We start from the raw sequence: 27,999 nt of genomic DNA, 5'->3' as shown, positions 1-27,999 counted from the left end.
ATAAAATCAGGATCTACAGCACTGTTTATTTTCTTTATGCGTCAACAACTTGCAGATAAAATCTGATAATGTGGAGAAATATTCAACAAAAAAGGAAATTTATCATTAACGACAATAAAAAAAAAAAAACTTACTACAATAAACTAAAAAATCCAGCTTTTCCGAGTAAAAAAAAAACAAAACAAAAAGGAACATTATCAGACCTGACGGGAAAATATTTGGTTAAATGAAACTTAAATTAGAAACATTCGATTTCATTTTGCTGGAAACTAAATTTGGTCTCTGGACTCTCACACAAACATTTACAGAAGATCTTCTCCACTTTCACGCCGTCGACATCCTGATGTGACGTCGCGTTCTTCGTCAACCATCATGTCCAGTCTCAGTTCTGGTGACTGGCTCCAGGTCCAGAACCGACTGGAGGACGAGACCGAACCCGGTTTGGACTTTTCTGGAGTCGTTCAGCCATTCGCAGCTTCAACATTTTCCCTCGTACAGGAACCTCATTTAATTAAACTTTCACTCGCGCTTCGCCCTCTTGGCTAAATGCTGCGTCTTCGTGTCCAGGAAGTCTTTCAGCCTCTTCTTCACATCCTTCAGTCTGGACTCGGTTAAACGCCTTTCCTGGGCCGCCGCTGACGCCTCTTCTTCTGCGTCCAACAGGTCGCTGCCCAGCAAACTGGCGGGACTCCCAGGAGAAGACGGTGTGTCGGCATTTGGTGCGATCAACAGCGACGGATGCAACTCGGAGCCTAAAACTTCCACCAACTTTTCCTGGAAGCTCTGCTGAAGTTCCTTGAACACATCTGTCTGTAAACGGCAGAGAAAAGGCTGAGCGGTAGTTTCTTTACTAAAATTAAACACACCTGATCTCATACTAACCACACTCACAGGCCAACTAAAACCATCAAAGACCAGTTTTTATAGGCAAATTAAAACTACAAGAAGCCCAAAGATACAAGCCGATCAAAATTATAACAAAAATGACTCAAACCCGTCTGCGTCGTACCTGTGAGACATCTTCAAACAAGGTCCAGATGTCAGAGACCAGCTGTCCAGCTGACCGATAAGGAGGAGAATATTGGGTCAGACGCTCCGACAGCAACATCAGATCCGACCAAAAATGGGACTGAAAAAAACAGCAAAGAAACCGTCATCATTCAGCAGAAATGATGCTGATGATGATGATGCTGTGACTGCAGGTAAACATGAAGATTTTATTCAGAAATGTGGATTAAATGCGACTGATCGTCACCAGCTAGACACAAACTGACCTCAGACACTCGGCCGCAGCCTTCGACCTTCAGGTGCAACAGGAGAGTCTCACACTTCTGAAACAAAGACACAACAGCTTCAAACAGGCGCTGCACAAACACCGCCTGAAGATCACGTTTATACACGCTTTCCGTTTCAGAGCACAATATTTAATCTGACCCTCTGGTCCTGCAGGCTGAGGCAGCCGCTCTGTGGAGTCTCCGGTCTGTCGGCGCTGTAGGGGTCCGACGGGTCCAGCAGGTCCTGACATAGCGAGCAGATCCACTCTGACCTGTGAGACAAAGAAGTGGGCAAAATGTTTCGTTTACTTTCAGTTTGTTCTGAGAATCAGACCCAGTTCTGTTAAACAAATGACTTCATAGAAAAATTAACATTTACAATTCGTTCAGCCTTTTTTTTCTTTCCATGAATCATTTAAAACAACATTTACTGTATTTTCTGGACTATAAGTCACACTTTTTTTTCATAGTTTGGCTGGTCCTGCGACTTATAGTCAGGTGCGACTTATATAACATGTTTTAAATGTTAATTCACACCAACTGATATGAACGAGGAGTAAATATTACCTTCTACGGCCAAAAGAGGGCGCTCTAGGCTCGTGATAACACTGAAAAAATGAACTAAAACATTAACTTAAAGACAACGGAGAAAGACTGAACACAAACAAAATGCCCCAAGAAGACAATCCTACTCTGCAGATTACAACCTGCAGGCAGGAAGATGTGCAGCTGGAAACAGTCATCGAGCAGCAGTTGGCAGAGTTGCTCAGAAACGACACCGAGGACGAAGAATTAACTGGATTCAGTGATGTGGAGTGAGATCGGGAGCTTGGTGAACTGGCTTGTTGTGCTGACTTAGCCTGATCAGCCTCCCAGGTAAGCTCCTTATGAAGCTGAATGACTGGTTCAGGGTTTCCGCTACATAAATGATCACTGCCATGAGTTTGAAAAAAGAAATACTGGCGTCTCAACTTCCTGTCAGGTCTACTTCGGCTGGCTTGAAAGTGGCAGTAAAGAGAGAAGAGAAGCAAGAACTTCTAAAAAAGTTTGTTTCGGTCAGGTCAGCTCATCCTCCGCGAGAAGCTTCGTCTGCCACGGGGCGGGAATAACGGATGACGGGCGTCTTCAAGTGAACAATGCAGGCGGTGGGCCGAGGCCGCTCATCAGCTAGTAATGATCCAGAGAGGGAGGACCTGGATCTTTCACATTTAAAGCTGGTTTTTTTCACATGACGTTATTCAGCCAATCAGACGTAGATATAAGAAGTCCAGCTGTTGATCTGAAGAACATGAGCTGGTGGAAACATCTAAAAACCTATTTCATGAGCTAAAGAAGCAGCTTTTGTTGTTAAGTATTATTTCCCAACCGCCAATAAAACTGCATAAGAAGAAACGAAGTATTAAAGTTGCTCGAAAATTTGATCTATGCGATTTATTTGATGCATAACTGGTGAGGTTTATTTTGTGTAAATGCTAGGTCTTGTTAACGTGCTCGATTCACTGATCAATTACACAAATGTGAAGCTCAAGAGATCTGAATCTATATTTCAGCACCTCTGTTTGTTCTTAAATTAATATCACATCTTTCACCAAGCCTGCTGTGAAATAACTCAGATTGTTCGAGGTAAACTTGTGGCCATCTGGCAGCGTCGTCATTAAGAGCTTAGTGTAAATATAATTAGTGTTACCGGTTCGTTTATTTAGTGGATATTACTGGCGTTACCAGAATGTAAATAGGTTCTCAAGTTAATTTACTTACTATCATTGTGCCTTGATGCCAGTTTCCATTTTTTTCTCCACAGATTCACAGCTGAAGTTCAAGATTCACACAGACTTAAATATTCTTTCCTCATCTGACACCTACCCTCGCTTTCAGCCTCTTTCTGAAATAAAGATGCCTTTCACTTCTTCTCTGGGCTCGTTTTATGTTGGTGATGTTAGTGAAGTGGCTGTAGAAGTCTCTGGGAAGCCACGGCTGGCTGGAAGTGCAGCAGGTTCCTGAAGTTTAAAGTTAACTTGTTTATAAAGGGACAATTGGAAAAGGTCATTTCCATTTTCAGTCTTTTAGGAAGTCAAAGCCATCCACAAAACAACTATATGACAAACCTCAGTTTTAGATTAAATTTCTGCACTGCCTCTTCTCTCTCTGGTACCAAACTCTTTCCACATAAACACCGAGTCCATAAATTCCTTCCATCCCGTGTGTGTAAAGGGGATTACAGGACATCGGTTTAAAAAACGTGCATGTCTGGAGCGTCTGCTACTCGTTTGTCAACTTGGTCCATCAGGATCTCTGTCTCACACCCTGTAAGATTCCACTTCTTATCTCCTTTTCGCTCCTGAGCCATCGTGGAAATGATGTGATGAATTTGTAATCCAGACGTCCACCTGACCTTCTACAGCCACCATGTGGGCGGGGCATGGCGTTTAAAGTTGATTCTGATTTATGAACGGAAACAGGACGTGTGTGTGCACTCTTTTATAAATCTAAAAGTAGAAGTGCGCAGCAGACGCCGCCTGTATGTTGCTTTGCTACGCTCAGTTTGATAAATGAGGTCCCTGGACTGTAAATAAAAACCAGTCCATGCAGCAGAGAACAGGTGGGTCTTTAACCTGGATCTAAATAAACTGAGTGTTTCAGCTGATCTGAGGCTTTCTGGGAGTTTGTTCCAGACATGTGGAGCATAGAAGCTGAATGCAGCTTCTCCATGTCTGGTTCTGACTCTGGAACTGATAAGAACCTGGAACCAGATGACCTGAGGGTTCTGGTAGGTTCATACTGGGTCGAGGTCTCTGATAGTCCTCTGATGGTCCTAAACCATTCAGAGCTTTCTAGACCAGCAGCAGAACTTTAAAGTCTATCCTCTGACGGACCGGCAGACAGTGTAAAGACCTCAGAGCTGGACTGATGTGGTCCACTTTCTTGGTCTTAGTGAGGACTGGAGCAGCAGAGTTCTGGATCAGCTGCAGGTGTCTGACTGATGTTTTAGGTAGAACCTGTAAAAACTCTGTTACAATAATCAAGCCGACTAAAGATGGAAGCTGGACTAGTTTTTCCAGGTCCTGCTGAGACATCACATCTTTTACCCTTGATATGTTCTTAAGCTGATAGTAGGCTGTCTTTGTGGTTTCCTTTATGTGGTTCTCAAAGTTTAGGTCTGAGTCCATCACTAGACCAGATTTCTGGCCTGGTTGGTGGTTTTTAGGTCTGAGTCCATCACTAGACCCAGATTTCTGGTCTGGTTGGTGGTTTTTAGGTCTGAGTCCATCACTAGACCAGATTTCTGGCCTGGTTGGTGGTTTTTAGGTCTGAGTCCATCACTAGACCCAGATTTCTGGTCTGGTTGGTGGTTTTTAGGTCTGAGTCCATCACTAGACCAGATTTCTGGCCTGGTTGGTGGTTTTTAGGTCTGAGTCCATCACTAGACCCAGATTTCTGGCCTTTCAGGATGTACATTCTGGCTTTGAGGCAATTTGAGAGAAAACTGAACAGCACATTGCACTGATAGTCACAGTGGACGAAGATGAAAATGTTTTAATGTACAAATTGTTTATGTAGAGCAGAAAAAGCTGTAAAGAAGTTTGAGAATTTTTCTAACTGGAGATTCTAACATTGTCATAAAACTTCAACAATAATTGTGTCCAAACTAAAAGATTTAAAAATGCCTTTTCAGTGAAGAAAAGTTTGTCTTTTGTGACTCGTTCAAATTTGAAAGGAAGTTTCTGTATTTAGGTAAATCTGAGTTAAGGTTCAAAGCGGGCTTGGGTTTTCATCATTTTGGCAAAAACTTTTTTATTTCTGAGACAAATTTAGCAGATTTTTGTGAACACTTTTCTGTTGTTTTTCTAAAATCTGCCCAACAAAGTAGCCGGCAACAGTTTACTGCTGCATTTCAGTTTCTTGTATGAACGACAGGCTTCTGCCCCGCCTACCGGTAAGTCCCGTGAGCTCTGATTGGTTAGCTCAAATGGCCTGATCAGACTCCGCCCACCATGCTCCAACAGACATGTTGCTTAGAATTGGAGAAAAAGTTTAATTGGATATGAATATGGCAAACACCCAAGTACACGGTGATTCTTTCATTTCTTCTGTCCATTTTCAGGAATATCTAGTTTATGTAACTCTTTTTTCCATTTTTTGGTCAGATGTTAGTACAGAAATATATCACATGCTAAAGTTGTATAAAATTTTCTCCCTTCCCTATACTACACTTGAGCTGTGAACTTTCGCCTTACATTGAAAATGATGGGTCTCTCTAACGTGGCAAAGAAAACTGGAAATTCTGACCGGTACACGTTGTGTTGGCATCCTTGTAAATGTTCTAGTTTTCCTGTAATACTGCACAGAAGTGCAGTGACTTGATTCTCACCAGATGTCAGCTCCAACTGGAGGAACATGACAGTCTCTGTGGTATCCTCGGCCGCAGGCTGAGCAGATTTTCGATGCGCCGGAAGATCCACATGCCGAGCAGGAAAGGATTTCCACGGACATCGGAGACTCAGGAGAGGTCAGAGGTGATGTGAAGTCTTTGGTGACATCTGATTCATCATCGCAGGCGTTATCAGAGTTGTTGGTGTTTCCATTGGACACAGAACTGGACTGTAACACAGCAGAGAAAAAAACGTCTCACACGGCCTGGTTAAAAAAAAAAATCTATCTGGACTAATCATCAATAACATCCAACCTGGGAGTCCTCCATAATCTCCTCCAGGTAAATCTCATCTTCCTCTTCTCCTAAGATCAAACGAAAATGAGGCAGAGGACATCCCTGTCCAGGCAGGGATAGAGGCAGTCTGGTTAGAGAAACTCTGGGCTCCCACTGGAACAAGTTGGTATCCTGCTGTGGATTCCCAGAGCTCACTGGCTCTTCACTCTCACTGTCTGATGTCTCAGTATCAGACTGTAAGCATGAAGATTGGCTTTCATCAGACAAAATGATGCATTCAGTGTTTAATGTTTTAGGAAAAAATGGTTTCCCTATAGGTTTCAATTTGATGGGCACCTCATCTTCAGGAGAAAATGGTTCTCCTGTAGGTTCAGATTTGATAATCATCAGTTCATCCTCTGATGTTTCAGGAGAAAACGGTTCCCCGGTGTGTTTAGAGTCTTTAGATTTGATGACGAACAGTTTGTTTTCAGGAGAAAATGGCTTCCCTTTTGGTTCTGGATCTTTAGATTTGATGACGAACAGTTTGTTTTCAGGTGAAGATGGTTCTGACATAATGACCAGTTCGTTGTCTGATGTTTCAGGAGTAAATGGTTCCCCTCTAGATTCAGACTCACTGACCAGTTCATCCTCTGATGTTTCAGGAGAAAACGGTTCCCCGGTGTGTTCAGAGTCTTTAGATTTGATGACGAACGGTTTGTTTTCAGGTGAAGATGGTTCTGACTTAATGACCAGTTCGTTGTCTGATGTTTCAGGAGTAAATGGTTCCCCTCTAGATTCAGACTCACTGACCAGTTCATCCTCTGATGTTTCAGGAGAAAACGGTTCCCCGGTGTGTTCAGAGTCTTTAGATTTGATGACGAACGGTTTGTTTTCAGGTGAAGATGGTTCTGACTTAATGACCAGTTCGTTGTCTGATGTTTCAGGAGTAAATGGTTCCCCTCTAGATTCAGACTCACTGACCAGTTCATCCTCTGATGTTTCAGGAGAAAACGGTTCCCCGGTGTGTTCAGAGTCTTTAGATTTGATGACGAACGGTTTGTTTTCAGGTGAAGATGGTTCTGACATAATGACCAGTTCGTTGTCTGATGTTTCAGGAGTAAATGGTTCCCCTCTAGATTCAGACTCACTGACCAGTTCATCCTGTGATGTTTCAGGAGAAAACGGTTCCCCGGTGTGTTCAGAGTCTTTAGATTTGATGACGAACGGTTTGTTTTCTGGAGAAAATGGCTTCCCTTTTGGTTCAGGATCTTCAGATTCAATGATGGGCAGTTTGTTTTCTGGAGAAAATGGTTCTGACTTAATGGCCAGTTCGTTGTCTGATGTTTCAGGTGAAAATGGCTTCCCTTTTGGTTCTGGATCTTTAGATCTGAGAACGGGCAGATTGTTTTCTGGAGAAAATGGCTTCCCTTTTGGTTCTGGATCTTTAGATCTGAGAATGGGCAGATTGTTTTCTGGAGAAAATGGCTTCCCTTTTGGTTCGGGATCTTTAGATCTGAGAATGGGCAGATTGTTTTCTGGAGAAAATGGCTTCCCTTTTGGTTCGGGATCTTTAGATTTGATGACGGGCAGATTGTTTTCTGGAGAAAATGGTTTCTCTGCTGGTTCAGACTCCATGAGCAGTTCATTGTCTGATGCTTCAAGAGTAAATGGTTCCCCTCTAGATTCAGACTCACTGACCAGTTCGTTGTCTGACGGTCCAACACTAAATGGTTCCCCTAAAGGTTCAGATTCATTAGATGTTATGATGGGCAGTGGGTTTCCTGGTGTTTCAGCTGAAAATAGTTTCCCTCTTGGCTGGGGATCTTCAGATTCTGTGATCTCTGTTGTTTCAAATGACGTTTCCCTTCCCGTTGGTTCAGTTTGTTTGGACACAGCGGTTATCACGTCATCATGTTCCTGCTGCTGATCCCTCAGTTCATTGGAATCAGTTTCCACCTGCATCTCGCAGTTTTGTTGCTGGTCCTTTAGGGATCGGAAACAGGTTCCGCTATCACATGAGAGACACTGATCTGAGGATGGTCCATTGACAGTTAAAGCAGACTTATGATTAACCCTAGAAATCCAAGGAAGTGCTTGAAAACCAGTCGGGACTGGACTGATTTTTAAAGCTCCCTGAAGTCGAGGTGTGACGACATAGACAGAGCCAGAAAGATCCATGAGAGTGTTCAGGGACTGATTATTTGACATCAACATGGCGAGTCCGCTCTGGTTGATAACGGGCAGTTGGTTCAGAACCAAAGGCAACTGGACGGGGATGTTGGTGGTAGCGAGAGGGGACAGACCTGCCAGCTGGGGTAAGACAGCACTTACAGGCTGGACAGCTACCGTGTTCAAAGTTCGGGAAGAGGTTTGGGGGAGCAGCCAATACTTTGGTGCTGGATGGGTGGTGGAGGAGGCAAAGACAGAGTTAAAAGACGAAGAGATTGCAGGAGTGGAGGAGAGGGGATTATCTAATTTAGCTGAGAAAGAATTTGTTAAAGATGTGGGCTTAGGGGGGCTTTTCAGAGTAACGGTGGAGGTAGTAGATGATGAGGAGGATGCCGGAGTGGAGGAGAGGGGATTTCTAGACTCAGCTGAAATCGTGGAAGAAGTGGAGGGGCTGCTGGTGGACTGGGAGGTGTGTTTACCATCAGCCGACTTCTGGACCTTCCTCCTCTTCTTTAATTTCCAATGAAAGAACCTACACGAGTCTGCAACCTGCGACTTGGTAATGACATTGATTAAAGAACGAATGGGATGATCCTCAGCTGGAGCAGTATGAGAGGGGGCAGTACAAGTATCTAATGAGGAGGAGGAGGACAGAGGAAGGGGAAGGGTGGCGGGTGGGGTGGAAAGACTTGAGGAGCAAGACGGAAGACTTATCGGATCTGACAAACAATCTGATTGTGGACTGCGACAAATGATGGGATGAAGTGTTGTTGTTTCAGTGGCAGCATCGCCAGTTTTCCCAGTATGGAACTGGTGACTGCTGTGGGGTGGAGGACAGCTGGAGGTGGCAGGATCAAGGGAGGAAAAGCTGGAAGTTTGAGGAGGAGGACGGGGAAACTGACTGGAAGGGTGGTGACTAAGTGGGGGAGCTGACTTTAGTAAACTGTTGGTGGTGATGGGGCCACTGGTGGGGTTGCCAACGGTGATGCTGGAGAACAGATTGCTGGGAGAGGTGACAGGAGAGAAGTCCCGAAAACACAGAGAGTTTCTAAAACCTGCCGAAGCAGCATCATTACTGGCCCCAGTTTGGAGGTTAGTGTTATCATGCACTCCCATTTGGCTGGAGGACAAGTTGTAGAGGTTGGATGGGGTGACAGAGATGGAGGGAGTAGAAGTAGCAGCAATATTACATACAGGAACGCTGTGATTGGCTGTTTGATTGTAGCCAGGAGGCAGGTCAGTGGTGGGGGGAGTAGTGATGGCGGAGGGAGTTTTTACAAGGTTTTGGCTTATCTCTGGCACAGAGAAGGGAATCCATGAAATATGAAGCTGACCTGGAGACAGAAATAATGCTGAGTCAGAGTTTTGTGAATGCTGACATTCAACCAATCAGAAACAAGATGACATTATGGGACAATTTTGGATAATTTAGTTTATTCTTGGTAAAAATGTGAATTACGATTTTAAAGGGACTCAAGTTTGGGACTAGGATTTGAGTTGCACTTAGGCTGGTTACATGTAAAAGAGATTTTTTGTGGTCCCACAGCTCCATAAAACAACTGGCAAAAATACCAAGATTTCCAGCATCTGGAGCAACGGGAGAGCAGCTGAATCTGGTGGAATCCAGCAAAAGAGTCAAATGTCACTACTTTTCTACCAAATAAAATTCTGACATGAAAGAATGAATTATTTTAAAACAGTAATGACAATGAGATCAAATGTATAGTTTTAATGGCAGTCAGTAGGCAGTTTTGTCCACGAAGGTCACCTGAGGAAATATGCGATAGTACATAAAAAAATACTGACATCAAGTCAATTTTGTTGCTGATCTTTGACATATTTAAGCATCTAATCACCACCAAAGAATCTTCCCTCTAAAATTTAAGGTAAAGAAAAAATTCTGGTTTTGTGTTGTTATTGTAATGAATGAGACTGTAATTCAGTGAACTCTAGCCTAACCAAGCTCGTACTCCATCCCTGCTTCTGTTTCCACCCTCTGCGAATCCACGAAAACGCCTCTGATCCAACGAGATCCGTCAGGATGTTTTATTGGGAGTTCTTTGACTCAAGCCGACAGTAAGCAGTTCTCATCGGCTGTATTTAACAGCTCGGGCATACGTGGCACTCCGTGAGACTGGAAGCTGACTTTAGTATGTTTGTCAGACCTGAGCTCAGCATCGGGGAGTCCTGATGAGTGCAGGATAAAATCTACAACTCACCAAAGTTTTTAATGAGTTCCACAGATTGTTTTTCGCAGGTGACCTTCACGTTACACATGGTCGGAGGAGGAGACGAGTCCTGGTCAACAAGACCCTTCGCCTGCGGCATTATCTGAAAAATCAAAACTGGAAAAGTCAAACTGGTTCTTAAAGTAGAAGTAGTATAAATTAATTAATTAATTAGTAGTAGTATTAATAAAAAAATATTTCTATCAGAAATCAGTTGTAAGAACTCTAAAGATCTTTAACCCTTAAAATTCCCGCAGATCCTCGCCGAGTTTTTCTCTTCTGCCACCAGGAGCGGTGGTGTGTAGCTCTGTGGGGTAAACTGTGATGGACAGCTTCCCAAAGATCAACCAGTGAGCAGAAAGTTCTATGTGTGTGTGAAAAGAAGAAAAATAATGCTCCTCTATGGCTGGAATAAAGCCAAGAAGACGTTTCTGATGCACGGTGGCGCCACAAAGCAGCTGAGCTGGAGTTGGTTTAGTGAGGATAGCAGGTAAATAGTAGCAGGAATAACTGGAAATGAGGAAAAAGTGGAAACATGGAAATAGTTTCTGTTGTGTGTTTGTTTCAATAACAATATTTTTTCTCCTGAAAGCCAAAACTTGAGAGAACGATGAGATGAGAAAAGGTTTGGTCACTGTTGATCTGTGTGTTATTTCTACAAAGTTCTGTTAGTAATAAATTCTGCTTTCTTCTTCTGGTCGACCTTTATGCTGCTAAATCTATTCATACATTCATTTTACATCATTTTACCTCCCAGTCTGACAGCTGCTACACACTGGTTTATACTGGGATTAAAAGCTGCTACAGACTGGTTTATACTGGGATTAAAAGCTTCAGCTTCTACAGACTGGAAAAAAATGCCTAAAAGTATCTTGGAGTTTTAAGGGTTAGAGTTCAGTGTTTGGTCTGAGCCGCTTCAGGCGGGAAAAGTCTCCATGACGATGAGCAGGTGAAGTCCTACCTGAGCTACATGGGCGAACAGAGTCATGGGATCAGATGTCTTTAGGGCATCTTCTGCAGCTTTGGTCACTAACTTGCAGTTGTGGTTCAGCTCCTTCACTTGCAGCATCTTTGTCTTCATCCTTTCACGGTCCAGCTCCAGCACCTGCTGCTCACGTGAACACAGAAAGCTGCAGCATGCAACAACTCAAACATCTTCCACATGCTTTTTTTTCCTGTTATCAGTGGTCATAAGGACAATCAACTACTTCTCTCATGTCATTCTAGCCATGTGGAACCACTTCCACCAAAAGACCACATCACATACACTCACCGTCCACTTTATCAGGTTAAATTTCCTGTTAACGTGAATATTTAACCAACTAAGCACATGGCTGCAACTCGGCCCATGTAGTCATGTAGACATGGTGAAGACGACTTGCAGAAGTTCAAACTGAGCATCAGAGGGAGGGATAAAGGGCATTTTAGTGACTTTGAACGTGGCATGGTTGCTGGTTGGAGTATTTCAGAATCTGCTGATGTACTGAGATTTTTACACACAACCAACTAAATAGTTTGAAAAAGAGATAAAAAGATATCCAGTGAGCAGCAGTTGTCTGGACCGAAATGAGGCTCCACATTCAGACGGTAGGGTCAGAAGTTGGTGGAAACAACATGAAAGCGTGGATCCATAATGGTGTAATGTGTAGCGACATTTTCCTGGCATCCTTTGAGCCCCTTAGTACCAACATGGCATTAAACTAGGGACGTCACAATTTAAGATTTCCTTGTTACAATTATTGTCAAAGAAATAATCCTGATTATTTTGCATTAATTCAACGACTGTTCATGGTGTTTAACTGTCTTCTATCTCCACCACCTGCTCAGCCTCCCACTGTGCTGACTGCAGAAATGTTTGCTTCAGGGCTGCAACGATTAGTCGACGTTGTCGACAATAGTCGACAATAAAAATAGTCGACAACGAATTTAGCCATCGACTATTGTCGGCAAAAAAAAACAAAAACTAGAGTGAGACATCGTCTTCTAATCCTATCTCTGCTGAGAGTTGCACAATGCACATGTGCAAAGAGGGGAAAAAACTATAGAGTGAGACATCGTCTTCTTTTTTTTTTATCTCTGCTGAGAGTTGCACATGCACAGTGGAGTCCGCCAGGGTAAAAATATGGTGGCGGTCCAGGGAGGAAAACCGCGGCGGAGATTGTTAAAAGTCTGGGATAACTTCACGTTAAACTTACAAAATAAATTAAATACATGTGAGATTTGTAAAGCGGACCTTGTGTACCACGAAGTACGTCTGCAATACTCGAACATTTAAAGAGGCACGTCGGACTTACATAACAACCTCATGCAAGATTTCAAAGCTGAAAGTGAAATAAGATCCATTTATAATAATCATGAGATACATAACCTGTTTTTTCATAACTAGTCGTTTTAATAGTCGGTGACTAATCGACCATCAGAATTGTCATTAGTTGCAGCCCTAGTTTGCTTCCTACTTCACTGAAAAGGTCGCTACCAACTCAGCCTTACCAAACCAGCTACTGGTGCCACACTCTGCTCCTTCCGCTCTCTAAATGAGGACCAAGTCTCTAAACTTCTAGTCAACTCAAAACCCACGACCTGTCCTCTTGATCCTGTTCCCTCTGACATCCTGCAGAGCATTTTACCTACAATCAAACCTGCAATAACCCATATTATCACCTCCTCTCTTAAATCTGGTGTCTGGTGGTGGCAGGTAAGTGACGCTAATGCTGTAGGTGACGTAGTTCCGGGGAGACGGCAGATTCAAACTAGGTGCGCCCAAACATTTATGCTTTCATTCAATTGTATTTTGTGCCAGCCTAACCACTGGTGTCTGGTTGCCGCCCTGGGACCCAGGGTATGGCCCGGGGGCAGGAGGGGTGTAGGGGTTTGAAGGGGGGCTGAGGGGGATTCTGGGGATTATAGGGGGAGGTGCTGGGGTGTGAGACAGGGATGCTTGTATGTTGTGTGTGTGTGTCTATGCTTTGGATGATGTTTGTGTGGGTGTGGGGGTATGTTTGTGTGTGTGCGTATGCATGTGCTAGGATGAGTGGGAGTGTGTAGTAGGTGGGGTAGGGAGGGATGACATGTCCCTGTTGGGGGGCCTGGGGGTGGTGCGCCGTGGATCTGGGCTCTCCCGCTATTCTGCTTCCGCTCCTCTCCTTCCCCCTTGGGTGGGTCGGTGGCAGCTCGTTGGCTGCAGTTGCTGCGTGGCCTGGTCATGGGGGCGGTTGCCTCTGGCCCTGGGGGGCCTCGTGGGGAATGGGGGTGCCTAGTGCTGCTGGCAGCTCACCATCCAGAGGGAGGTTCTCTTCCCTTTGGACTTACATCCCCGGACCCCTCTTCTTACCTGCTCTCTCAATCTCTCTTACATACACACATGCTTGGGGCTCGCTGTCCTTTGGTCCGCCTGGGGTGTCCCCCACGGGGCATGGTGGGTGGGTTATGTGTGACGTGACTGTGTGAAGGTGAGTGCTTGTGGGTACGGCACAGGGGAGGGTGTGAGTGTGGGGTTATATGGGGTGCAGATTGGAGTAGGTGGGGAGTGGAGGGAGGGGGTCGATGACGCCCTGGTTCCCGGGGTGTGCGGCTGGAACATCGGAGTGTGTGCTGGCCTACGCTGGGCCCTCTACCTTTGGGGGGTGGGGCGGCCGCCTCTGGGCTCGCTTGGGCTGCCCTGGGTGGGCGGTCCCTGGCGGCTGCTGATCTTGGCCCACTGGGACCTGTGCCCCAAGACCATGGGGGGCTCGTGCTGGGGCTCTCCTCTGCCACCCTTCGGGTGGAGCCGGAGTCGTCTTCATGGAGGGGTAGCTTGGGTTAGTGCTCCAGGGCTGCTGTTGAGGGCCCGGGTCTCTGGGCTGCCCTGGTCTGCCTCTGACCTCTGTGGAGGCGTGGTCGTATTTGCACGATCTCACTCACCACTCTTCATCACTGATCACTCCTCCAGGGGTGCCTCAGGGCTCGATGCTTGGCCCTCTTCTCTTTTCACTATACACCTCCTCACCCGGTGCATCATTAGCTCGCATGGTTTCTCCTACCACTGCTATTAAGATATGTCCAGCTCTTTGGCCCAACTCAGTACTGAATAAGCTGCTGCACTTATGCCCAAGATGATGTTGTTTGATGAAATCGTGATCTTGTATTTACACAAAGGACTATTTAAGGAAAAAAAAAAAAAGTACTGCCTCTAGCACTACATGACAGCACCTGGGTCCACCTGGACTCCCAGCAGTCTGACTACCACTTAGTGAATGTGTGTGTAAAGAAAACCTTTGAGGGAGGTTTCCACCACCTGCTTCATCTATCACACCAGGATTAAAAGAGGTCCTGATAACGTGGACGGGGAGTGTTAAATTTAAATGGTTTCTGTAAAAGCATTAAACCTGGAGTAAGTTGGTGTAGGGTACCTGTAGATCTTTCACTATGTGTTCCATCCTAATTTTCAGGAATGTAGTCAACACAAGGAAGTTTTTCCTAATCCTCTCCATCATGTGCTTCTCACAGACATCGAGGAGGTTCAGCCTGGAAACGACAGAAAGGAGAGGTTCAGAGAGGAAGGTGAGACATTTGGGATGCGATCTGGTTTCAGTTTTTTTCTGTGAGCTGGGTCTTCTGACAATGGTTAGAAAACCATTTCTGTAGGGAAGTAAGGTCTGACAAAGACCTGGACGTGATCAGTCTGTACCTCATCTCCATTTTCTGCAGACTTAAGTATGATTCATTCATCTGCTCTGTGAGAGGCTGAATGCACATGTCCAGCTGCTTCTTCAGAGTTTCCACCGCTTCGCTGACAAACTGGAATCTGGAAGAGCGAGGACAAAGGTCTCAAACAGTCCAACTCTGAGACACAGAAAAATAAACCAGCAGCACAAGTCTCTCTGGATGCAACCAAGATGAGGAGAACTTCAAGGTGAAAGACTGATGTTACATAAAACACCTGTGGTTCATGTGGGCCACCAGCTGGCAGTCTCTGCAGGTGAGCTGTTTACAGGTATAACAGAAGATTTTGAGCAGCTCGGATGGATGAAGTCTGCAGAACTTGGTGGGAGACATCAAGTTGTGTTCTGAGATAAAAAAAATAAAAAAATAAAAAATGGATCTCAAAATCCTGCAAGAAGTCCAATGACATAGCTGGCCTGGCCTTTAGTAAGGATGGTGATGGTGGTTGTCGTGTCTTTTGTCACATTGATATATTGATGTCACCACAATGGTGAATGTCATGTCATGCAAGGCCCGTTCCAGACAAAGGGTTATGTTGAAACTCTGAGTAAGCTGGACCGTGGGCTCTCACATTAGCAGCTAATGCTAAGACAGTGGGCTCTCACATTAGCAGCTAACGCTAAGACCGTGGGCTCTCACATTAGCAGCTAATGCTAAGACAGTGGGCTCTCACATTAGCAGCTAATGCTAAGACAGTGGGCTCTCACATTAGCAGCTAACGCTAAGACAGTGGGTTCTCACATTAGCAGCTAACGCTAAGACCGTGGGCTCTCACATTAGCAGCTAAAGTTAAGACAGTGGGCTCTCACATTAGCAGCTAACACTAAGACAGTGGGCTCTCACATTAGCAGCTAACGCTAAGACCGTGGGCTCTCACATTAGCAGCTAACGTTAAGACTGTGGGCTCTCACTTTAGCAGCTAACGTTAAGACCGTGGCCTCTCACTTTAGCAGCTAACGTTAAGACCGTGGCCTCTCACTTTAGCAGCTAACATTAAGACTGTGGGCTCTCACTTTAGCAGCTAACGTTAAGACCGTGGGCTCTCACTTTAGCAGCTAACGCTAAGACCGTGGGCTCTCACATTAGCGGCTAACGTTAAGACTGTGGGCTCTCACATTAGCGGCTAATGTTAAGACTGTGGGCTCTCACATTAGCAGCTAACGCTAAGACCGTGGGCTCTCACATTAGCAGCTAACGTTAAGACCGTGGGCTCTCACATTAGCAGCTAACGCTAAGACCGTAGGCTCTTACATTAGCAGCTAACGCTAAGACCGTAGGCTCTTACATTAGCAGCTAACGCTAAGACCGTGGGCTCTCACATTAGCAGCTAACGTTAAGAACGTGGCCTCTCACATTAGCAGCTAACGTTAAGACCATGGCCTCTCACTTTAGCAGCTAACGTTAATACCGTGGGCTCTCACTTTAGCAGCTAACGTTAAGACCGTGGGCTCTCACTTTAGCAGCTAACGCTAAGACCGTGGGCTCTCACATTAGCAGCTAACGTTAAGACCATGGGCTCTCACATTAGCAGCTAACGTTAAGACCGTGGGCTCTCACATTAGCAGCTAACACTTAGACCGTGGGCTCTCACATTAGCAGCTAACACTTAGACCGTGGGCTCTCACATTAGCAGCAGTGAAGATCCACGGCCCTAGAAAATATACAGAGCTAGCTGATCCTCTTTTCTGGAACAGGTCTGCTGTGTTGTGGTGTGTTGAATGCATGGTATGGTTGGTTTGGCGCAGCCAAACCAGATCATCAGACTGTTACCTGACCTTCTAGCTGGTGGTTGTGGATCCTGTGGAATCGAGTCAGTGAGACTCTACGATGAGCCAACAAACAGTCGTCACACAGAGCTTCATTACAGTCCAGACACCAGGACCCGGCTGAGGCGGCCCCACAGTTGGTGCACTGAGAAGACAGAAGACGAGGGAAACATGTCAGACTTGTTCTGGTTTTACTGAATCCTACGATGCCAAGACATCACGCTATTATGTAGCTAACGCATCAACAGCTACCAGGTAAAGGTACAGCTTGATGTGGAAACAACAGAGAGGGTTAACCAAACCAAACAGTTCCTGTCACCCAGAGATGTAGGTCTCTCTCTCATATATATATATATATATTACATAAAATTTATATTTATTGAAGTGTGACTATAACATTTCACATAATTTACAAGAAATATATTTTATTACATTTCTATTTTATATCTAGTACATCTAGTACATCTTTAAGGCACAACAGTAGGATCAGCATCACGTCTCTGCATCAGCATCTTAACTGGTGGGGCTCCATGAAGTATTGTGTGATTGGTTGGACATTTGAGGTCGGGGTGGTTAACGCGTAAAAATGTGAAAGTTGCTACTTCGACGATGCGAGGCTGAACAGACAGTTTAATAAACGTGGTTTACAACACGTGGTGAATAAACATGGACACCGCTGCATCAAGGACGAAGTTTCACGTTACATATGAAATAACCGGGTCACAGAAAAACAGACATTGGTGCCGACCCCGACCCACGTTAATCCATGGCGGAACCCAGTGGTGGACCAACACATGGCACCAGGCCAGACCATCCAGGCCCCCACATCCACACCATGCTCAGGCCAACCTTGTCATAAATGAGAGGCGGATGTCTCAGCTGAGCGCATTTTAAAGACTGTGGTGTACACCCCACTAATCATGCCTGGTTTTCTGCACTAATTTAGGGGCCGTCCCCACGGCGATTGCAGCAAAACTGCAAATGTATTTTAGCAGACCACCCTTTCATCCCCACGAAGCAGGGATTAGCCTCCATGAAACGACCATGTCTGAAACCAGGTACCAAGGTGGATCGGTTTGAGTCCTCTACCATCTGCGGTACTGTGCGGACAGCGAAGCTGCACAACTCCAGGATGATGTCAATGTGATGAACACCCGCCGATTCCCAATCCACCCTTCCTCCAGTTTTTTATGCTTTGTAGTCAAGAATTTTTAAAAAAGAAGCTCAACTTCTTTATTAGTCCAAAGAAATATTTCTCTTTTGCTTCGTAGTGAATCCTCAGCCATCTTCTCTTCTCTGCTTCTGATGTGAACTTCCTGCAACAAAGTGCGATAAAGTGAACCTTTATCTGCGCATGCATCGTTCTGCTCTATCTTTGGAGTGTTACTCTTTAGCGCCCCCCACAGCCTGTAGTATGTACTACAGCGGAGTCATGGAGACGTTGAAGCCTTTCTCCTAGTTTTCGTCTCCGTTTTCACACCTGAACCGGCTTCGGTGCCGTGTGGACATAGCCTTAGCCGTCATGTGACAGCTACACCAAGCTGTGACATCACGTTGCATTTCAAGCTTCATCATGGACCAATTTTCCATAAATGACTGAAATGCCGTGATAACAACCACTGAGGTCAGAAAAACGTTGAACTTTTTTAATGTCCCGATAAAACCATCTTGCTCAGTGGAGTCGCTCTCAGTGAGGTTTTCAATATGGTGAGTCTCCGCAACCCACAGAGTGGGTTTCTGGGAAATTCACTTGGTTCCTTTCAGATTTTCAGGCGTCAGGGATGCAGGACGCACACCTACCAGCATCACTGCATGATTTCAGATTTTCTTGGTAAGATTACTGTCAAAGAAATAATCACGATTTTATGATTACCACGATTATTCTGCGTTATTTAATCGCCCAACGCTGGTGTCTGAAATCCCATGAACGCTTTCAAAACGTGTTAATACAGGGGTGTCAAACTGTTGGAGCAGGGAAACATCTAAAACCTGCAGGACTGCAGCCCTCGAGGACCAGAGTCTCGAGGAGGTTCCTTGTAACAGCGATAAACAGAATCCACCAAAACCCACTTTATCCTGCTTATTTATGAAGTTTCTGTTCATTTTCAAGCCCTACATTTAGAGGACGACTCGTATTGTTGTAGATAAATTCTTTATCAAAAGGGCTGCTGATATTAAGAGTCTGCAGACAGAGGTCTTAATGATCTTCCTTTATTCGGCCGAACAGGGGGTCACCCCTTCAGGATCAAAAGACCACGTACATGCATTTCCCCAAGCTTATATAGTCTCCCTGACTCTATTTCTGTATACACACACACACAGCCTTTTAGGGCTGACTGGTCGACATCATTTTGATATCATGTTATAATGTCATACTATTAATATCCTGCTTACAGACTTTCCTGAGAGAGGAGACACCTGTTGTTTTTCCACACAATATACATTGATAACTTCTACAGTATCAACCGACTGTTTTAGTTCAGTGTGAATCGGTCGATCTGCCGTCATGGTTCAGATGTGATCTTAATGTCGATAAGTGACGATATTGAGGAAACTTTACGATGAATTAATAGTGGTGTTTAATACCGTGATCGATTATGAATTTAAGTCGATGTATCCCCAGTAGAGACATGGCGCTATATAAAACCAGATCAAAATTAACTGACTTGACCTTGTAGAGGGGCCGGTGGGCTGGGGCCGGTGGGCTGGGTCCGGTGGGAGGGCAGGAAGTACTTTAATAACTGATCATTGACACTGGAATATAAAACACTAATCTGGCTTATTTATGGAAAGTAAATAAACAGCTTCTGACTTTTGCAAAGGCTGTTAATTTTCTATTTTATCTCCTGTCTTCAGGCTGCAGGACATTCCTGTCCCTCATCTGTTTGTTACTAAGCCAACGATCTTTAGAGGGAAGAGAGGAGCTACTAAAATCCAGCGTCAGCTAAAATATGCTGCTATTGTTATAACTGAACAAGCTACAATAATAAAAAGACATCTGTGTATGGAAGTTCTGCGAGTATGAGAAAACATCAAGGAATAAATCTCATTTTACTGCAGCATGAAGCTGTTGTACAGTATGTGGTTATAAAAAGAAAATAAAAGTGTGCATGTGTTACCTGCTGGTTGCTGCTTTCTCCTGCATCTTTGGTTGTAGACATGTTGGCCTGACAAGTCATCCCCCTAAAGACAGAGACACCACAGTTTATAATAAAATACACAGATTCAAACTAATTATTTTCATTTCTTACATGATTTTACAAACTTCCACACAGAACGAAGACAAAGTTACGTCCACGTGTTTCCACTCGCGTTGTTTGTTTTGGTTCTGCTGCGCTGCAGAACAGCTGAATCTACGTCATTCTGGGAATTTCTGAGTCGTATTTCGACTTAAAACAGATCCAAACACGACCCATCAGGAACAATTAGGGGTTCGGTGAACCTGGAACCTGGAAGGAAGGAGCTGGAAGGTAGAGCTGAAGAGGAGGCCGGTCCTTCCAGGACAGCATTAAGGTTCAAACCGACATCGCGGGGACTTCAGGGAAACCTCAACATGAGCTTGACAGGCCGAGGATCGAACTGGCAACCCTCAAGCTACAAGACGACCACTCTACCCACTGAGCCACGCCACCCCTAAAAACTGGTTTTAGTCTAGACTGTCATGACAGTATTTTTCATGCCTCCACGTGCAGGAGGCAGCGTGCAGGTGGTTGATACGACTGCGATGCGGCGAGAAACAGGAATATTTCTGGCTCATGAACTCCGCTGGACGTTCCTCTGCAGCTACCTGCAGAAAGCCCTCTGTTCTCAGTGCACTTCTTTATCATATGGACGTTCATTCCTACAAGGTCCAGCATGATGTAAAATCCAGCATGGATCCATCACTGCATCCCACCCTTTACAGAAAACGTCCACATGGTCTGATCCACAACGTCGGAAAACTAAAAACAGATCAGTGTAACATCCCGTGTGGTGAAAATAACCACCTGTAGCTGGAATAAGATGTCTCCTCTGTTCTTCACAAACTACATATTAAAACTTATTTGAATGAAAATGTCTGGGACCAGCTGAGCTTCATGATTTTATTTGAGTTACTGAACTTGTGTTAAATACATCTACTGTTAAAGATTTGTTCATCGAGCTTCTCTAAACCTTCACACTGCAGCGTCTTCATCATATTTAACCGGATTCCTCGGCACACGGACCAGCTTCTGATGTGTGAAGACCACGCTCTTCTTCTGGCGTGAACACTGCTCTAGGCCAGAGAGCGTTGCTAAGGCAACGGACAGGGAGCAGAGGCCCTTATCTCGACAGATAACACCTGCTGGAAACCCCCGCTTTCTGCTCTCAGTGAGTGAAGGAGGGAGAGAAGTTTTATTAAAGTTTGAATCTATGACTGTTATGGCACACATGATGTGAGATGATGTTTTTAATCAAAAGACTGAGTTTATGGACTGCCTGATCAATACTCAGTTATGTTTTTCTATGTGTTATGCATTACCTATTCACATTTCATATATTCCTGTTTGCTTGCTTATTTACATTATTATCCTTAGATTAGTGATGTTCATTAGGTTTTGGTTTTTGATTAATAGAGCTGCAGCTTAGTTGTTATTATTCTGTAGCTTAAATTGCTTTTTCTTGCGCCACAAGAATCGAGGTGGAAAGGTTCGCCCATCACTTCGCGACTGGAGTCTCACCGGTCGTTAAAGATCCAAGAGAGGAAGCAACAGGGCGTGAGCCTGAAAGGTCGGTCAAAGAACTGACAATAGGGTAAATATTCGTCAGCGGTTTCAACAGATGTCAAAAACAGACTCAGCACGTAAATTTAGCAGAGCGTCGCTGCGACAACGCGCTTCTGTGACGCTTCTGATACGTGCTGCAGCGGAGCTGGTAAGGCTGATGGGAGAAAATACAGAGCGTCTCCGTTTCCACCTTTATAACCAGTAGCTCCTAAACTGGGAGGAGGGAGAACTTCCAGAGCTTTCATTTTTAATAAATGTTATTGTCATTTTTATGAAGGAACAGAAGCAGTACGGCTCCAAATATCAGCTCCAGAAACTCTGCAGCCGTATCGGCCCTAAAACATCCATACCGGTCCATCCCTCCTGAGACCGGAGCTTTTAGATGATTTACAGGGACTCCACCCAACAAAACATTTAAAAAGGTGAACTGTTGTCTGTCCTGAGAGTTTTTATCCAGGTATTTATGGGAAATTAGTCTGTGATGGGGTCTGGAAATGCAACCTGACGTCAGTAACGTGAGTGTCGCCGTTACATGATGGTTAAATTATTTAGCCATGATCATATCGTCATATTCACTCCGTAACGCTGCATCCACGAAACGGGGGTCACAAGGTCGTTTTAGGGGGTTGCCAGATAGGCCTGTCGCGATAAGCAATAAGTCAATTAATTGCATGGTAAGAAAAATCTTACTTTAGCATAGGCTGTGTATGACAGCAGGTTTCACTATGGAGCATCTCGACTGAACGGAGTGATCTCGCTTGTGTCATACGTGACGGCAGCGTGTTGCAGCACGAGACCGCGGTGAAGCACGAACCTGTACGAGCCGCCGCATTTGTTAACAGGGCTGCCTGAAGCATCGGCCATGAGACTCGCGCATTTGAGTGGCTTCTTACGCTCTCGCACTAAACCTCCGATTTATCACGCTGAAATACACATCGATCGGCTAATTGCGAAGATCGGGAGGATTCCGAGTGGGCCACATTATTTTTGGGCTGGTGTCCCACCGTATGTGGATAAGCGCAGCGTCGCAACAGTTATTACTCGTTACCACAGCAACGGTTATTACTCGTTACCAGAGCAACGGTTATTACTCGTTACCTGAGCAACAGCTATTACTCGTTACCAGAGCAACAGCTATTACTCGTTACCAGAGCAACAGCTATTACTCGTTACCTGAGCAACAGCTATTACTCGTTACCAGAGCAACAGCTATTACTCGTTACCACAGCAACGGTTATTACTCGTTACCAGAGCAACGGCTATTACTCGTTACCTGAGCAACAGCTATTACTCGTTACCAGAGCAACAGCTATTACTCATTACCAGAGCAACAGCTATTACTCGTTACCAGAGCAACAGCTATTACTCGTTACCAGAGCAACAGCTATTACTCGTTACCTGAGCAACAGCTATTCAATCAAGCGGCTCCAAAAATGGTGTCCTACCGCAGAAACTTGAGATCCCTCAGACCTACACAGCTGTCTGATGAGGTTTACTCTACCCTCCCTTCCCACTCAGACTTCTCCTTACTGTCTGTTAATGAGGCTACAGAAACACTCTGCTCCTCTCTCGCCTCCTCTCTGGACAAACTCTGTCCTCTGGTGTCAAAACCAGCCAGACAAAACCCTCCCAGTCCATGGCTCACAGAGGCTCTAAGGGATCACAGAACCGGACTCAGGGCGGCTGAAAGAAAGTGGCGCAAATCAAAAGAGCACGCTGACTTGTCTGAGTACCAGCAAAAACTTGTAACTTTCACATCCAGCCTAAAGGCGGCCAAGATAGCCTTTTATCAGAACAAGATCCACAATGCTCCCAACACACGACAACTGTTCATGGTGTTTAACTCTTCTATCTCCACCACCTGCTCAGCCTCCCACTGTGCTGCCTGCAGAAATGTTTGCTTCCTACTTCACTGAAAAGGTTGCTACCATCAGTAACCAATTCACTAAACCTGACCAACTCAGCCTTACCAAACCAGCTACTGGTGCCTCACTATGCTCCTTCCGCTCTCTAAATGAGGACCAAGTCTCTAAACTTCTAGTCAGCTCAAAACCCACAACCTGTCCTCTTGATCCTGTTCCCTCTGACATCCTGCAGAGCATTTTACCTACAGTCAAATCTGCAGTAACTCATATTATCAACTCCTCTCTTAAATCCGGTGTCTTTCCTTCTGCCTTCAAGCAAGCTCGGGTTACCCCACTGCTGAAGAAACCCACACTCAACCCAGCCCAGGTTGAAAACTACCGGCCGGTCTCACTGCTTCCATTCATGTCTAAATTACTAGAGCGTGCCGTCTTCAGTCAGGTCTCACTGTTCCTCCAAGACAACAACCTGTTAGATCCATATCAATCTGGATATAGGCAAGGTCACTCTACTGAAACTGTTCTCCTGTCAGTTACTGATTCCCTACGGCAGGCATGTCAAACTGGTCCAGCAAAGGGCCGTGTGGCTGCAGGTTTTTGTTCCAACCAAGCAGCAGCACACCAGATTTGACTGATTCAATCAACTGATCTCAGTCTTCAGACAGCTGATTGGTCAAACTGTGTGCTCTTGGCTGGCTGGAACAAAAACCTGCAGCCACACGGCCCTTTGCTGGACCAGTCTGACATGCCTGCCCTACGGCTTGCCAGATCCACTGGTCAATCCTCAGTCCTTATACTGCTGGACCTGTCGGCTGCCTTTGACACTGTCAACCATCATATACTGTTCTCCAAACTCTTAGAGCTTGGCATCTCAGGATCTGTCCTCTCGTGGTTTACATCCTACCTCACAGGGAGATCATTCAAAGTATCTTGGTGAGGGGGCGTGTCCAGATCACATGGGCTGACAACAGGGGTGCCTCAGGGCTCGGTGCTCGGCCCTCTTCTCTTTTCCCTATACACCTCCTCACTCGGTGCAGTCATTAGCTCTCATGGTTTCTCCTACCACTGCTATGCAGATGACACTCAGCTTTTCCTTTCTTTCCCACCTGATGACACAACCGTCTCAATGCGAATATCAGCATGCCTTGCTGATATCTCTGCATGGATGAAGGATCGCCACCTTCAGCTAAATCTGTCCAAGACTGAGCTTATTGTCTTCCCAGCCAATCCTTCTTTACCACCACAGATAAGTGTGCAGCTTGACTCAATCACACTAGTGCCTACATCTTCTACCAGGAATCTTGGTGTCATGGTAGACAACCAGCTGACCTTTAAGGACCATGTTGCCTCGGTTTCCCGGTCTTGCCGATTTGCTCTCTACAACATCAGGAGGATCAGACCCTACCTGACTGAACACACGACCCAGCTCCTGGTCCAGGCTCTGGTCATTTCACGCATTGACTACTGCAACTCCTTACTGGCTGGCCTGCCTGCATGCTCAGTTAAACCTCTGCAGATGATCCAGAACGCAGCAGCACGTCTGGTCTTCAACCAGCCCAAAAGAGCTCATGTCACTCCGCTGCTAATTGCTCTTCACTGGCTTCCAGTTGCAGCACGCATCAAATTCAAAGCTCTGCTTCTGGCTTACAAAACAATAACCCAAACGGCTCCGGTCTACCTTCACTCCTTAATCCAGAGCTACACTCCCTCTCGAAACTTACGCTCTACCAGTGAAAGACGCCTAGTGCTCCCACCACAACGTGGCGCAAAATCAGTAGCTAGACTCTTCTCCTCTGTTGTTCCCCGGTGGTGGAACGATCTACCAAACTCCGTCCGATCCGCAGAGTCCGTATCCACTTTTAAGACCAAGCTAAAGACTCAGTTGTTTAAGGAGCATTTCCACATTTAGCTTAACTAAATGAGTCAGAAAGATTTGTCCAGCTTTTTGGCTCAACCAAGTACTGAAGAAGCTGTGTGCACTTATGCCCAAGATGATATTATGTGATGAAATCATGCACTTATGCCCAAGTTGATATTATGTGATGAAATCATGCACTTATGACCTACTTGATATTGTGTGATGAAATTGTGATCCTGTATTTAAATAAAATGACTAAAAAAAAAAAAAAAAAAAAAAAAAAAAAATTATATGCACTGCACTAGCACTACATGACAGCACCTGGGTCCAACTGGACTCAAAAGCGGTCTGACTATCACTTAATTATGACGTCCCATCTTGTTTGAATTCATGCTTGTGTTGTTCTTCCTCTCAAATGTAAGTCGCTTTGGATAAAAGCGTCTGCTAAATGACTGTAGAATAGAATAGAATAGAATAGAATAGAATAGAATAGAATAGAATAGAATAGCTATTACTCGTTACCAGAGCAACAGCTATTACTCGTTACCTGAGCAACAGCTATTACTCGTTACCAGAGCAACAGCTATTACTCGTTACCAGAGCAACAGCTATTACTCGTTACCAGAGCAACAGCTATTACTCGTTACCCGAGCAACAGCTATTACTCGTTACCCGAGCAACGGCTATTACTCGTTACCCAAGCAACAGTTATTACTCGTGTCATATTAAAATCTGAATTTAGCATCGTCCCGGCCAGAGAAGCAGTTGTTTGGCATATGGGTGCTTTGTCACAGGTGTTAACAGATTCCACCAAAAACCACTCGGTTATTTCTGAAGGTTCTGACAGTTTTCCAGCCCTACGTTTAGAGGACGCCGCTGTTTGGGAGCCACTGCTGTTAACAGACAGGTTACCTACTGCTGCAGAGTTAATGAATACATGACTCAGCAAAGCAGGCATTAAAGTTGCTCTTACATCCCGATCATTAAGCCTACATGCAAGTTACACGTAATAAACTAATGAGTCCAAACAGACTACTATTAGTCTCTTTTTGTGAGAAGCAGAAAGGATGAGTGGATGGTTTCTACATGTGTAGTTTCCACAGTAACACATGGAGGAGGAAGGATAATGGTATGGGGGTGCTTTGCTGGTGACACAGCTTTTTTATTCAACATACAAAGTACACATAATCACCATGGCTACCACTGAATTAAGCAGCAACATGCTGTCCCAGACCATGATTTGTTTTTCAACAGGACACGCACGCACACACACACACACACACACACACACACACACACACACACGGCTAACAGCAAGTATACCAAGAGTGTCAAAGCAAAAGATGGTGACTATGAAGAATCTAAAATATGAAACAGATTCTGTTTATACAATGAATAAAAAATAAAGAAGAACCACAACCACACAAGTTGTGTCCTAACTAGTGATATGCCATGCGCGAAAGAGCCGATAGTAGTGAATCAGAAGAGCCGGCTCCCATTTGTTCCTTTTACTGCATACTAGCAGTAAGGGCTCATCCCAGCTCTGCCCATGGCTCTGCTGTGCTTGGACTGGCCTGCAGGCGGCCAATCACGTGTGGGGATGTAGGACCAAACCATTATGTGAAAACAGAAAACCATCCTGCACTGAGGACATTAATGCTGCTTTCTTGAGTTTGGTTCTTGCTCTGTTTTGTAGAATTATTAGCTGTTTTTGTTTTTTGGGGGGGTTTTTTGTGCGGGATGAGATTTTTGTTGAACTAGTAAACAAAAGTGTTTTTGTATCAGAATAAATGCACAAAGCAGGCAAATATAAGGCTTCTCATAAAAATGCTGAACACAAAGAGGTTTTTAAAACACAATTCATTAATTTTTGAGAAGTTAAGGTAGATTATGGGGCTAAAAAAGATGCTAAATTAAAAGCCAAAAGAGCCGGCTCTCTGAAAAGAGCCGAACATCCCATCATTAGTCCTAACTTCTGACTGGTGCTGCATTTATGTACTCATATATGTATGCATACACGTATTTATACGTATATATATACATATATATATATATATATATACACACACACACACACACACACACACACATATATATATATATATAAAACTAAAAACCTAATTACAATTAAAATTTCTTTTAACTGGTTTTTAACTTTTTGAGGTGAAGTGGCTTTTACTGCTGGAACTTTCTAGAATGAATACATGTGGTTTTATACTCTGTGTGTGTGTGTGTGTGTAGAGTAAAGCTCTCTTACTCTTGTCTTTCTTGTTTTATTCTTAACAAGGAGCGTGCTGGACACAGGTTTTATACTTTAGCATGTTATCCGTTAGAATCCGCTCCATTTCCGTTTCTGGCTCGTGACCTTTTCCCGTTTATCAAAACATCTGCAGACCTGCACACAAACTGAAGCCACCGTAGTTTACACAACAACGACAGTCACTAAAAACCAGACGTCGGAGGAGAAAGAAAGAAGTGGTGTCTCCGAGAATTTGGCCCAAACTTCAGTAAAGTTAGTTTTTAAAGTAAACAGAGTAAAGTAAAGTCACGGTGTAAAACATGCTGCCGTCTAACGGGACTCACCGTCGGTTACTTTAATATCATCGACTCCCGAAGCTCCGATTAACACGAAGAAGTGTTTTTAGAATTATAACCCGCTTTATTCAGCTCCGTTCTTCTGTTTATCCGTTTCTTCTTCTACTGTCCACACTTTTTTTTCAGTTTCCCAGCGTACTTTAACTATTTTTT

At 44.7% G+C, this 27,999-nt stretch overlaps 1 protein-coding gene across 1 annotated transcript; it reads right to left on the bottom strand.

Annotated features, from left to right (window-relative positions):
- Positions 1–6: 6 nt before the first annotated feature.
- On the bottom strand, positions 7–27,978 carry trim33l (tripartite motif containing 33, like). Its single transcript, XM_041987793.1, has 15 exons — positions 27,835–27,978; positions 19,906–19,969; positions 16,796–16,931; positions 15,238–15,364; positions 14,986–15,102; positions 14,708–14,822; positions 11,281–11,427; positions 10,311–10,422; positions 8,934–9,425; positions 5,959–8,900; positions 5,644–5,873; positions 1,435–1,546; positions 1,275–1,331; positions 1,010–1,129; positions 7–810 (listed from the first exon to the last, which is right to left on the bottom strand). Exons 2-15 carry the CDS (start codon positions 19,963–19,965, stop codon positions 520–522), a joined length of 5,058 nt encoding a protein of 1,685 aa, XP_041843727.1. The 5' UTR covers positions 19,966–19,969; positions 27,835–27,978; the 3' UTR covers positions 7–519.
- Between the last annotated feature and the right edge of the window lie 21 nt (positions 27,979–27,999).

The sequence above is a fragment of the Melanotaenia boesemani genome, chromosome 6 (assembly GCF_017639745.1).
Source record: "Melanotaenia boesemani isolate fMelBoe1 chromosome 6, fMelBoe1.pri, whole genome shotgun sequence".
NCBI lineage: Eukaryota > Metazoa > Chordata > Actinopteri > Atheriniformes > Melanotaeniidae > Melanotaenia > Melanotaenia boesemani.
Note: the sequence above shows the minus strand (reverse complement) of the source record. Positions and strands in the feature narration are given on the sequence as shown.